At 41.5% G+C, this 13560-nt stretch overlaps 1 protein-coding gene across 1 annotated transcript in view; it reads left to right on the top strand.

The window, feature by feature from the left end:
• The window catches only part of SYT1 (synaptotagmin 1), a 358040-nt gene extending 355117 nt beyond the window's left edge, over positions 1 to 2923 (top strand). The window contains exon 10 of the mRNA XM_054211854.1: positions 2408 to 2923. Within this exon, the coding sequence (XP_054067829.1) occupies positions 2408 to 2614 (207 nt within the window). The 3' untranslated portion in view covers positions 2615 to 2923. The remainder of the gene's footprint in view (positions 1 to 2407) is intronic.
• Positions 2924 to 13560: the final 10637 nt, after the last annotated feature.

Genomic DNA, 13560 nt, shown 5'->3' with positions numbered 1-13560 from the left:
ACAGTCAAATAAAAAATAATGGTTATACAAGTTTCTTTGTTGTTGGAGAGTGAAGACAAGAGGGCTCATGGAGGGAAAACAGCTCAATAGCAGTACACCTATGTAATTTAAAATGGGCCAAACATTTTCAACAATTTAATAGTGACTATGGATTCTGGCTCTTAAAGGAAAAAAAGTGATGACTTTAAGGGTAATGGGAGAACACTACTAGGAAGTCAAATCCTGTTGCTACAGGCAGATCAGGCACATGTTTTGCCATTTTCAAGACAGACCATCTCCATAGTGGCAATGTGGCCAGGGCCTTTCAGTCCAAAGAATGCCTGATCGCGCCGAAGAAACTGCTGATCTAAGTGTTTATTAGCAGAGGTGGTGCTTTCTACTAGCGCCTGTTGGGTTTTGCAGTGCAGCTGTTCCTTTAATATATGGTACAAAGGCAAAGAGATGCTCACCTTTCTCTCTAGGTTTAAGCCAGAGAGCGTGAGGTGAAAATCATCTCAGAGTTAATCATCTGAGCTAGCTGTTCTTACATGTTTATAGAGCAAGGAAAAGGGTCTGTTGTTTACGGTGCTCATTGTTGTCTTATGATTAACACCAAAAAAGAAAAAAAAATCCAATAGTAACTAGCCCCCAGGCTTCTGCTTACCCCAAGGTAAAACAGGCGACTTGGTTTTGTGCTATAAAATAATAGTCTCATGCTTACTTTTTATATCTGTGATTGTGTGATGCATCTAAAACATAAATGTTCATTTGGGGAGGTACCATCAACATTAAAAGTGAGTATATTGCAAACAGCAACACTGAAACAGCATTTTGGCATCTAGAAATACTTGCTTTAGGATATTGCCTTTTATCATGAGTGCTCTGGGGAGAGAGAGTCTTGAGTTTGATGTACGCTTTTGTCATCAGCAACTATATAAATACTTTAGTGCCTGTTGGAATCATCTCTTTCTCTGTCTCAGTGAATTGTACGATCTTGTAAGGGAATGGACTCTATAAAATAGACCTCACGAGCCTGCTCTTGCAGATATGCTTAAAAGAGTCAGTTACTTTTTAAATATAATCCTATTGCAAGCACTGAAATTAACCGTTCTAGTAAGAAATCCAGATTGTACCTCTATTTAAAACCTTAAATTTAAAAACCTGATGCTTGAGAATAAACATTTTTCTGGGAGAAATATGTTTCACGACATTTCTTCCTCCAATTCAGGAAACTCACGCTGGAATAAGAAGCTGTGTGTATTTACCATGGGATAGAAAGGAATCAGGAAAAGAACTGTATGTTCATCTTTAAAAATAAAGCTCCCTCAGGAGAAGAGTTTACAGTTTAGTAAAGTCAGCCCAAGGCTGTTAGTGTCTTAGGTGCTGTTGGGGAAGAACGCCACTCCACGGAAGGAATAGCTGTTTGTGCTCTTTCGACAAATATTAATGACCTGATGGAGAGGAATGTGTGCATGTGCACGCAAGTGCATACGCAAACGCCTGGCTTGAGCATCACCTCCCAGTGTGCCCCAGTCTAAGTGAATGGAAAATTGTCTATGAGCTGTGACAGATGGGCCTCGCGCAGATTTTGTGGGAATAGTTTAACCCTGTTTGCCAAAGTCACCGTTCCTACAGCGGAAGTGGCACTCCAACAGCAGCTCAGTCGCAGGCAGCGCCGGTGTGTCAGAGCCCTGAGGCAGTGGGGTTTATACTTCTTTCCAACTCCCCTGAGCATGCAGCCCGTTTGCTAGCCTCCCTTACAAATATGCAGAATATACACAGTATACACGCATACTTACAGGTGTGCACATACGCACACAGAGATGAGTACGTGTGTGTATATGTATACGGTAACCATAAGGGTTATCTTCTGAATTTATCTGGAAATAACTGATTAGCATGCTGGATAGATGGGTAGGAGTTGTTTAGAAGCAGAAAAGCAATTAACAGAATATGCCATTGCAAATGTTAACTTGGGGTAGAGCTGTTTCTGAATTTTACCTAATTTGTTCTTATTTGCTTAAGCAATAAAGCTGTGTTAAATTGCACTACTTTTGACTTAGCTTACCTTAAGGTCTCACTTGTAGCCCTACACCCGTCTAGCAGTCTAAGTCTTCAATAACAACAAAAAAAAATCCATAGGCGGTTAGTCTGTTAAAGGAAAAAATCAATTCCCATATGAAGCTCTTTGATGCAAGGGGGGCAAGTTTCAAGTTAACAGGGAGGATGTGAACTTAATTTTATTTGGAAGGCTCACAAGAAGCAAAGACAAAAGTCTGAATTTGCATCTCGCTGGAGGAACCTGCTCCAGCTGGCACACACTTAACCCCTCCATAAAGTCTCCATTGTCGTTGTCTGTCCCAAGAGTCATCCCTGCCCACCTTCCCCTTGCTACCACACTCACTGGTCTTTCTCTGTCTCGTTGTAGAAAGTGCAAATAGTTGTGACTGTTTTGGACTATGACAAGATTGGCAAGAACGATGCCATCGGGAAAGTCTTTGTGGGCTACAACAGCACCGGAGCGGAGCTGCGGCATTGGTCAGACATGTTGGCCAACCCCCGGCGGCCCATTGCACAGTGGCACACCTTACAGCCCGAGGAGGAGGTAGATGCCATGCTGGCGGTCAAGAAGTAAATTAAATTAAATTAAATTATGAAGAAGAAAAAGAGAAGAAGAAGAAGAGAAGAAGAAGAAGCCTTTCTGCATTTGCCCACATAGTGCTCTTTAGCCAGTATCTGTAAATACCTCAGTAATATGGGTCCTTTCGTTTCCAGCCATGTGTTCCTGACACAGATCAGTTGTACTTTTAAATTCCCATTTTAATTTGCACAAATTTAAATGTAGAGAGCCCTCTCAAGGCGCTTCATTTCACCACTGCCCCCCCAGATCTACTCTTCTTTTAAGCAATATGATGTGTAGATAGAGCATGACAGAAATTATTTATTGTATCACACCGTTGTATATATACACCAGTATGCTGAGAATTTATTTCTAGTTTGTGTATTTGTATGTTGTAAGCGTTTCCTAATCTGTGTATATCTAGATGTTTTTAATAAGATGTTCTATTTTAAATTATGTAAATTGACTGAGATATAGGAGAGCTGATAATATATTATAGGGTAACTATTGTATCGTCTGCATTCCAGAAAAAAAATTCCAACTTGTAAGGCACTAGTAGTGTTACACTGACATCTTAAAGGACAACTTAAATCTGAGCTTTCAACTGGACCATCCTAATAACACGCTACGCGTCCACAGTGAATCTCGGAGGGGCAAATCCGACTGGGTAGACTTCTTTCACAGGCAACTTAGCATGATCTGAGCAGCTCCATGGCTGACCTCAAGGAGACGTAGCCAGAAGCCAGGATATCATTTTTTTGTATATATTCCAAAGCAAACACCTAACAGACTGAAGTGGCTTTAGATTGAAAGTTGAGGAAGCAGTTCCATAGGAGGCAATGATTTCATCCAACGTATGAAGGAAGACCATTGCAGAGGTTGTGCAGGGAGGGGGGAAGGGAGGGGGGAGACGCAGCAGTAGCGAAACGCTGCCACGACAACAAGAGTAGCTCTCCATTATCACCTTTATACAAAATTTGCATACTGTGAATTCCATCCATGATTTCACATTATAATGAGTTTGCACATTAGACTTTGTAACAAAATATTTTATTATACTAACTCAGATTAGAAGGAATGCAGAATATTTTTTAGACACAGCCGTGTGAGTTTATTATACAAAATAGTTTCATGGTAAACAGACAGTATTGTAATCCCATCAGAAGATGACAAAATTTAGCCATAGTTCTAAATGCACTTCAAAGTAAGCCAAAAGAGAACAGCTAGTGACCTTTTATATACTATTTATACTTAAGTTTTAATTTGTCCTTTAAAAAAAAAGTGAAAACAAAGAACAAGTTCTAGAAAACTGAAGCAACCTCTTCTGTATACTAGATGCTCGTTTCAGGAGGAGTTTTTAAATGTTTTCAATGTTACTATGTAGTAAATGGCACTATTATGAAGCTATTAGTCATTCCATAAGAGTCTTGAAAGACTGCTCTGTGTATCACTGTGACTGCCGTGTGTGCTTAGAAATGTAGTTTTCTCAGTGGATAGCAATCAATTTATTCCGTAGTGATATTGTAATAATACTGCCATTCCCTTCTACTGCACTGCCGAAGGAATGCGTAGCACAAGCAGTTCTAGTTATTATGGACCAATTTAGAACTGGAGAGCTATGCAGGGGACAAGGATGCTATACTGAATGGGTTGACCACGCAGCATTTTGTCAAGCCCTGTGCAATATTCTACATTTCCAACCGCCCTCACCCCCCCCCACCCCTACCGCCCCCAGCTGCTTTACTGTAGATAGTCATCTTACGGCTAGCCAGCATGTCATCTCAGCTTGTACCATCTCATCAAGTCATTTAGGGCATCACTTCTATCTCATGTACCGTCCTTTGAGGCCCCTCGCTTATCTTTCCAAGCTGTGAATATATTTATAATGCTTTGAAGAGTTCATTATTTTCAGCAACGCAAGCTACCCCAGAAATGTGGAAATGCTATACCTTTTGGAGGGAGGCATGAGAAGTTAACCTTTAATGTTCCTATCAATTGTAGCCAAAAGACATTACTGAAAACAAAGAACAAAAATGAATGTAACTAGAGGCCTGTGTACTGAAAACGAAATTCCGCCGCCTCCCTTGAGGCTCTGCTTCTGGGAGAGATGTGGCAGCCCAAGAGGGCAGTGAAACGATGGCCATGCACCAACGTTTTCAGTACATTGGGGGTAAAAGAAGCAGCAAAGTGGGAGGAGAATAAAAGCCTGGGTCTCTCCCCACCTCCAAAAGTGAGAATAGCAAGACCCATTTTCTTTCTTTTTTACATGAAACACGGAAAAAACACAAGTGAGACATTTTCTGATAGAAACAGGCGCATACATGCAAAGCATCAAGCTGGAATACTTTAAAATCTTAACCTTAAGGACCAAACCCCACCAAAGAGAAGAAGTAGACGGTCAGCTTTCCAGCATAAGAGCTTCATGGTCTCCAACTTTCAGTTGTTCATTCAGGATAGCTGCAGGTTCAAGCTGCCAGGACTGACTCATTGTGTTAAGGTATTCTTAATGCTTTCTCTTCCTACACTGCCAGACTGAACGTCACCATAGAACGGGTTTGTAAGGTACGATGATTCTCAGAGACTGAACCTGCCATGTGACCAAGATGACATTTTCATCCTCAAAGAAGCCACATGTACCTTTCTGACAAAGCTGTGTGAGGTATTAGAATCTGATGCTGTAGAAAGATCCTAGTTGCCTTTGTGTATATTTACTGCCTGCTTGAGTGTTTCTCTGTGTGGGTTTTCTCTGTATCTTGTAGAAATGTTTGGGGTGTTTTATCCTGCCATATCGCTCGTGGCCCGCGAGCTGACAACTTTAGCCGTATTTTACCTTCATTTTTGATGAGGTGGTTTATATTTTGTTTCACTTTGTGTAGTGACTTCCCACAGTAGAGTTTTCCAGTTGTCGTTAAAATAACATACATATTACACAGATATTCAATAAAAATGTTTTATTTCCTGTTGATGTTCTAGCGTTGTTCTTTTGATCTAAAATTCTGAAGCGACATTTCACTCCAGGACTTTAGCACAATCCTAAACTTCGAAATACCGTAAGTGTGATAGCACAGCACTTTTCAAGGGGCGATGAAAAGCTGCTTTCATCAGTGTGGTCCACTGTAAGATGGTAAAAGCCCGCAGCACTCCAGTGGCTGAATTCTCCACCTCTATTGCAGATGAAGAACTAGTACCTTGTTTTCCCAAGAGCCCAATTATTCGCCTCCAAAAACATCATTCTCTATCAAAACATGGACTAGTTCCAAACCATGACAAAAACTCCAAGTAGTTACCTAGCATCAGTACTCTTCAAGCCAATTGTGTTAGAGCCGTGGTTGACGTTTTCATTTGGAGAGAGATGGGATGTTTTAACTGACATTCAAGAGCTACTTCTAAGCTGGCCATAAAATCAAGCCTCTTGTAGACTAAAGATCATTAAATAAGAGCTTAAACTGGGGGGGGAGGGGGAAGGTGTGGGAGGAAGTGAATCCACAAAACAAAAAAGGATTGAAAAACATTGAGCTATGAAATGAGTTAAGTTCCTGAGCCTATGAAGAGAAACAGCTTAAAAAAAAAAAAAACTAACAAAACCCAAACCTGTAGCCACATTTGTTTTATGTAACCATTTTCCATAGCACTCCCCACTACCCTTGCTTTTTCCCCAGTCTCGAGAGAAATACACCCATTCCTCTCAGGAGCCACACTGTGGTAATTACTGATATGCACCAGTTTAACCACAGCCGTTGTTACGCGAGGCCTTACTATGAGTTAGAGCACATTGTAAATACTTTCAGGCTCGACTCTTTTCCCTGTTGCCACTGCTCAGAAAGTGCTCTCTTTTCTCCTTGCTTTTTTTTTTTTCATTGTCTAGAGTCAATGAGCACCAAATGGACTGATGCCGCTCCCAGCGAGCGACAGCAGGTCAACACCTCCCGGTGAGCCTGGTGATTTGGAGAGCAGTTACTCTTCCAAAGCTGTCAGCGACTGGAGTCTGTGTCTGTGGCTTTACAGATTTGCTGTGAGGTGACGTCTCCCTAGTCCGTGGGAGCTGAGGTACCGCCCCTGTGGTGCCACGTAGTCCCCCACAGAGACAGGCAGGTACCACATTATGGAGGTATGAGATGCTGCTGCTCCCATCTTTGCCATCTAAGCTGTTGCATGATCAGATCAAGCATGTACTTCCCTAAAAGAAGCAGTTCGCTAAGAGCAGACCCAAGTTTATCAAAGTCAATAAAGAAAAATATTTTGATCCAGGTTCTATATGCACCAGACATTTTTGCAGATCTTGAGAAGACCAAAATGACATCTTTGTCAATCAAAAACAGTTCTTCCAACAGGGCTAATCAGTTAAAGCCAGTCATTACAACTAATGTAAAGAAAAATGCTTCGTATAATAGCTGTTACACTAAGTGGGAAAAGCAGCAAAAATTACCAATTTTATTCAGCTCATTTAACCCCTAATCAACTGTCAAGAAAAACATTCTTCCCAACTGACAGACTGTTACCAAAGCAAAGGACCCACATCTCTCGATCACTTTTCACATCATGAGTCAATGAAAGTTAATTGCCTGTTAGTTATGCAAAGCAAGAATTAGAACATTATATTTTCTGATTACTCTAACAGTCAATTCCCTTACTTATTTATTCATTAGCATTTTCACTCCAGGCTGCCAGTTCAGTTTCTTATACACATACTTGCCTGCTTTTCAGAACATACATCTACCAAATTCATGTCCAGCCCCTATTTTCAGTGCCAGTTTAGACACTGTTGTTCACCCAGGCATTTAAGAAAGTATGAAAAGGGGAGGGTTTTTTTTTATACATTCTACAAGAACTTTTACCCAGTCTTAGGCACGTTTACCCTATATGCAGTAAATCTTTTTATATTCAATATAGAGGATACTTTTAATATTGCACCAAAAAGTAGTTCCGAGAGTACGTGACAAACCAATAGAGAGAAGAACATAACTCTTGTGTCGCACTTTCTGACTGACATATGCAGCAAAATTTTCAGACACAACAGCCATACGAAGAGATTTATTTCAAGATTATGCTGTATTCAACATAAAAAAAGAAAGTTCTACAAACTAGGGAATGATCTCCGCTCTTGGCGGAGCTTATGAAGAGCCCAAATAGATTGAGGAAGTCCAGACAGTTCTTCCAGGCTTCTGGAGTGAAGGTGGAGGGGGCAGGTAGTATAGTCTTTTCATTCCATGCAGGCACTGTGCAATAACATACTGAGATTTTGAACAGCCATTTAGACAAAAAAAAAAAAAAAAAAACACCAAATCAGAGCAAAAGAGTTTCAGCTTCTGGCAGAACTAGTCTCATCAGTTTGACAGCTCACATTTAATTTCTGTCAACCATTTCATATCTTCGTACAGTATCTTATTACTTACAACAAGGCAGGCACTCAGTAGGCGATGCACTGATGTTATACACCAAATGGAGCCAACATCGGTTTTTCTCATGAACAAAAGGCCAAAGCACAAAAGTGGCAAAATATTGCCTGCTCTAGTAACCAAGATTATCCCACAATCCTGCACAATCCTCCCAATTTTTGCTCACGTTCTCCCAGAGCCCAGGGACAGTTCTCTCCTTGTATTTATTGTATCCAGATACGTGTACCTTAGCCTTAGAAGATTTCATTACTCTTTCCTAAGAAGCAGCAGCGCCCACTGGCACCAAGAGGTTGTTCCTAAACCCAGACGTGGATCTGTCATTGAAGAGTTCCAGACTGGGCTTAGGCTATATTTGTCTTCTCCCTTGCACTATTCATCACAAGGACGAGGATCTCTGGCTGTAAATCTCGATTGAAAGCCTGACAGGTTGGAACCTGGAATGCAGCGCTGAAGTCAATTATTTCACACTTAGTCAGAAACGTTATCATCCGCTCATTCTGGTGAAAGACAGGCTCTGAGACTCAGTAACTTGCATCCTGCTCAAGATGGGTTTTTTCTTCATGAAACTGGCAATATTATTAAATCAATTTTTTTTGAGACAGTTTCTGTGATAATCATAGAGTCAAAATGGCTTTCATAAATTTTCTTTCTTCCAAATACAAGGTTGCCTCTATTATTTAACTCAGTTAAGAATTTCTAAGCCAACTTTTCAAAGCTAATTATAAGTAGTTAAATTGTTTAATTGGCTTTGACTCCTTTCTTCAACAAACGTTTTAGAGTTTCACTCGCTCATCTCCAACCATACACCACGATCTGACACTGATTGATACACAAAAGCCCTGATGGAAGGCTATCAAGGAAATTAAGTAATCAGAGCGACTAAGAGAGTCCTTTTCATGGATTAAATTAAGATTAACTCATCAAATTTCAACACAGTGTAAAATTAAGGGTGGGGTGCTAAGAGGTTCATTGTTGCAGATGCATATTTATTAACTATCTAGAAAACAGCTGAATGAGTTGAGAAAATTTAGCTATGGCATAAAATTGCTTCAGCTGGAGCAGATCTAAATTATGAGGCCATCTCTTATTTCATATATCAAGTACCCAGACAGGCACTTCAACTCAAATGTTGTTGGTCACCCAAAAATTCTGGAGATACTTGTGAACAGTAATACAAAAATGTCTGTAAAGATGATCTCAAGTAAGAAGAGAAGGTAGGAGAGCCGGTCAAGCCATTAAGGAAAATCATAGACTCGCAGAATGGTTCAGGTTGCAAGGGACCTTAAAGATCATCTAGTTCCAACCCCACCTCCCACTAGACCAGGCTGCTCAAAGCCCCATCCAGCCTGGCCTTAACACCTCCAGGGATGGGGCATCCACAGCTTCTCTGGGCAACCTGTTCCAGTGTCTCACCACCCTCACAGGAAAGAATTTCTTCCTAATATTTAACCTAAATCTCCCCTCTTTCAGTTTAAAACTGTTACCCTGTGTCCTATCACTACACTCCCTGATAAAGAGTCCCTCCCCAGCTTTCCTGTAGGCCCCCTTCAGGTACTGGAGGGCTGCTATAAGGTCTCCCCGGAGTCTTCTCTTCTCCAGGCTGCAGAAACTCTTTTTTGTAAAGGAATTGCTGATAGAAAAATTTGATGATTTGTTTTAGATGATTTGTTTTTTCAGTAGTCTCTAAGAACGCAATGAAAGCTTAACATGAAGTGGGAGTACACAAAGGATGTTCAAATTATGATCTTCATATACATATTTAGACTTCATATATGTTATTTGGAATACATTTAGTTGTAGACATACTTCACACATCCACAGAATATGTCTACGTGTCCCAGCACAGCACTGTGTACCTGTGTACAGGTGCCAGGATGCTTCCTGACTTCAGCAAGGGCATTTCTCCATTGCAGTGACTATTGCCACTGGGACAGAGCATCCTCCATGCAAATGTGTCAAAGCGCTTTTCAAAGATCAGACTAAGTCTTCAAAAATACCTATTGGAAAACTGGAAAATACTACCCCGTTAAAAGCTGTCATATGATCTGGCATAGAGTAAAAAGCTCTCTGCAGCAGCCGAACCAGGTAAGTCTTTGTAGCTCAAACACAGGGTATGAAAAGGAATTGAGAGAGTCCTTGGCAGGAAGAGGTCATGAAAAGCAAAGCTAAAAAAAGCCAATCTTGAGGGAAACATAAGACATTTATGGAGATAATATAAATAAACAGAAACATAAATGTGGGGCAGATGAATAAATATGTATCCTAGCTACAGACTTCTACTATACTAGAGAAAAAGTATGTAGCTACAGATTTGTACCAGAGCGAAGATGAGTCCTACCTAGGCCTCATGCTGCCTTGTGTTTGAGCCTTGCAAGTCTCCAGAATAAAAACCTGACAAGATTCAGGTTATCATTCTTGCTTTGCTCCATTCTTCTGAAAAGAGCCTTTTTCCCCACACAAAGAATTACATCTCCCTCTCCAGCCCAGTCACGAGGAGAATTGGTTAATGCTCTCACTCCTTGGATTTAACACAAACAAATAGCTGCCTGAAAGGTTTGAGCACCGTGACCATAATTAAATCTGCAGTAATTAGTAATGCAACAACAGCAAGCAAGAAAAGCAAGCAAGCTCCTCCAGCTGACATTTTTTAAAGTACAGATAACACAGGGGAATAAATTGGCAAAAATGCAGGAAGAAAAAGAAGTCACTTACAGATCAGGGGACTAAACCTTTGTCTCATGCCATATGGCCCCAGCCCACATGGTCTTACTTGGTTTTGTCTTTCCCCATGTCACCGTTATGTCAATAGAGCCACAAGATCTCTTCTAACTAAACTTTTGATCCCATGTTTGCTACTGTTTATGTTGTATTTACTGTGTTCCCTAATCCAGCTGAGCACAAGCTGTTCTGTTGTTGATTCTTCTCATGCTTCCCTTGCTCCACTTCTGCTCAGCCAACCTTCATTCCCTTTCTAAAGTTTATTCAACCGCTCTGAGACAACTGGTGCCCAACAATCTCTTTGGAACACGGGTTCAGGGAAAAACACTGAGTTGCAAAAGCCTTTGCAACCAGTTAATACTTGTTTCACAGTATAAATTACAAAGATGGTGCAGCGCTTAATCGCTTCCCACAATATAACTAACACCTTTCTGTACATGTGCCATGTAAAATATACTTTTTTTCATGATCTTATTCTACACCTTATTAGCAATGATGAGTCACACTGGCACTTCAAAGAAGCGTAGTAGCACTTTTGATGGAGAAGAAATGTGATGGTCTGGGTGACACTGAGGGCTCTTTTTTTTTTTTTCTTCATTTCCCTGCACCAGAAATTCTAAATCAGTTCCCACCATGACTTTCATCATCTCAAATGCCTTCATCAAATCTCCGGTAACCCTTTCCCTAAGAGAGAACGAACAGTCTCTCTGCCTAACACCGTAACGTAAGCCCATTTCATTATAACCAAGGTAGTTGAACAATCAATACGAACTGCCCATTAGCCTCAGCCAGTCCCCTCCCAGCCTTGTTTGAAATTGGCAGCAGCACAAATACTTCTCCTCTGATCACACACTACGAGGACTATCTCTACCCTTGAGCCGACTTAGGCCGGTTTGACTCATGTTCTCTCTTTAAGGCATCTCACGGGGAGCAAACTTTTGGTCGCACCACTATCTCCTATCTACTTCCACTTATCTGAAAAGGCAGAATGTACATGATACAGAGTAGACAGCAAACGTTAAACAGAACGTCAGTGCAGGTGAAATAAAAGTACACTTCAATGGCATCTAGATTTTTAAATGCATTGAAAGAATAAGCAAGTTAAAAGCATTAACTATCAGGGAACTCCTTCATTTTCCTGCTCGCCAGGCTAATGGTTTTATAGTCTCTTCACTTTCTTTCGTATGTATGTGCATTCGTTGTCTCCTGGGTGACAGCTCCATAAATCCTCTCACCCTCTTGATATGTTCAAGGATAGATGAGGAGCTCCTTCTCGACAGAATATTTCATGTCCCCGCACAATTTCACAGCACATTCCTCGACCGGCAGCTGTTAAATACAGCCACGCGGTGGCACACTGTGCTCCTCACACCTGGGAAAGAGGAGGTGTCCTCCACACATGAGCAGCAGTGCACCGTTCCTTGCTGAGTGTATCACACGGCGTACACCACGCTTTCCTGCTTCGTTTACACTCACACTGCTGCCATGTTCGATTTCTTTTCCCAGTCCACAATTTGGCCACCTGGAACTGCAAATGAGGGAGGTCATCCTCCCCCTCTACTCTGCCCTGGTGAGGCCGCACCTGGAGTACTGTGTCCAGTTCTGGGCTCCCCGGTTCAAGAAGGACAGGGAACTGCTGGAGAGGGTGCAGCAGAGAGCTACCAAGATGATCAGGGGACTCGAACACCTCTCTTATGAAGAAAGGCTGAGGGATTTGGGTCTCTTCAGTCTGGAAAAAAGACGGCTGAGGGGGGATCTTATCAACACTTAGAAATACTTAAAGGGTGGGTGTCAGGAGGATGGGGCCAGGCTCTTTTCAGTGGTGCCCGGGGACAGGACAAGAGGTAACGGGCACAAACTTGAGCACAGGAAGTTCCACCTAAACACGAGGAGGAACTTACTTTGGGGGTGGCAGAGCACTGGAACAGGCTGCCCAGAGAGGTGATGGAGTTTCCATATTTAGAGACATTCAAAACCCGCCTGGACGCGTTCCTGTGCAACCTGCTCTAGGTGACCCTGCTCTGGCAGGGGGGTTGGACTAGATGGTCCCTTCCAACCCCTATCATTCTGTGATTCTGTGAAATGCTAGCTATTTAAATTTCAAAGCCCCAGCAAAGGGCTTCAAGATCCCTAGCTTTTAACATTGCAAACCTGAAATTACCATTGACACAATGCACTAAACAATCATATTATCATCAGCCAAATCATCTTACTCAAAAGCTGTCTGGATTTTCATATCCTCAAAGATTTCTGTACTCTTCCTTAAGTAAAATTAAAAAAAAAAAGAAAAGTAAAAAAAGGAGAGAAGATTAATGCTATTTCCTGATCATCTCATTAACAATGTATTTCCCACATTGTAGAACAGACACTTACTGTGACATTGGCAGAGTTAGATCATTTTCAAAATCCTGCAAGAATTGTATCCTTTTCATCTAAACTACTTAGAACATATGAAAACATTTGATCCTGTTAATTATCTAAAACAGTTATCATTGGAGTGCATTTGGTCTTATTAGCAGCAAACGGTCTCTTCCTTGCCATGCAACACGATTCAACACGTGCCTGATAACACAGCCACAGGGTACTCATCAGGGAGGAAAAAAAATATCCCCATACTTTGGAAATTACCGATTCCTAACAAATGGCTCCTGGGGACTGTCTGGAGAATACGGTCTATGTGTTGTAGCAGAAACCAGGGACTTTGTGAGGAGCGGTGAGCTATTTGCTTAGTTTGTGGATACAGGCGGGTGCTTTTCCCATGTTTAATAAGCGCAGTGCGTGTAGCAAAGATATAAGGTCAAGTCTTCCCCTTCCCCAGAACTGCAAGGTGAAACCAGGAAGGTCCCG

Source organism: Rissa tridactyla, chromosome 1 (genome assembly GCF_028500815.1).
Source record: "Rissa tridactyla isolate bRisTri1 chromosome 1, bRisTri1.patW.cur.20221130, whole genome shotgun sequence".
Classification (NCBI taxonomy): domain Eukaryota; kingdom Metazoa; phylum Chordata; class Aves; order Charadriiformes; family Laridae; genus Rissa; species Rissa tridactyla.
This window is presented reverse-complemented; position numbering and strand designations above follow the sequence as displayed.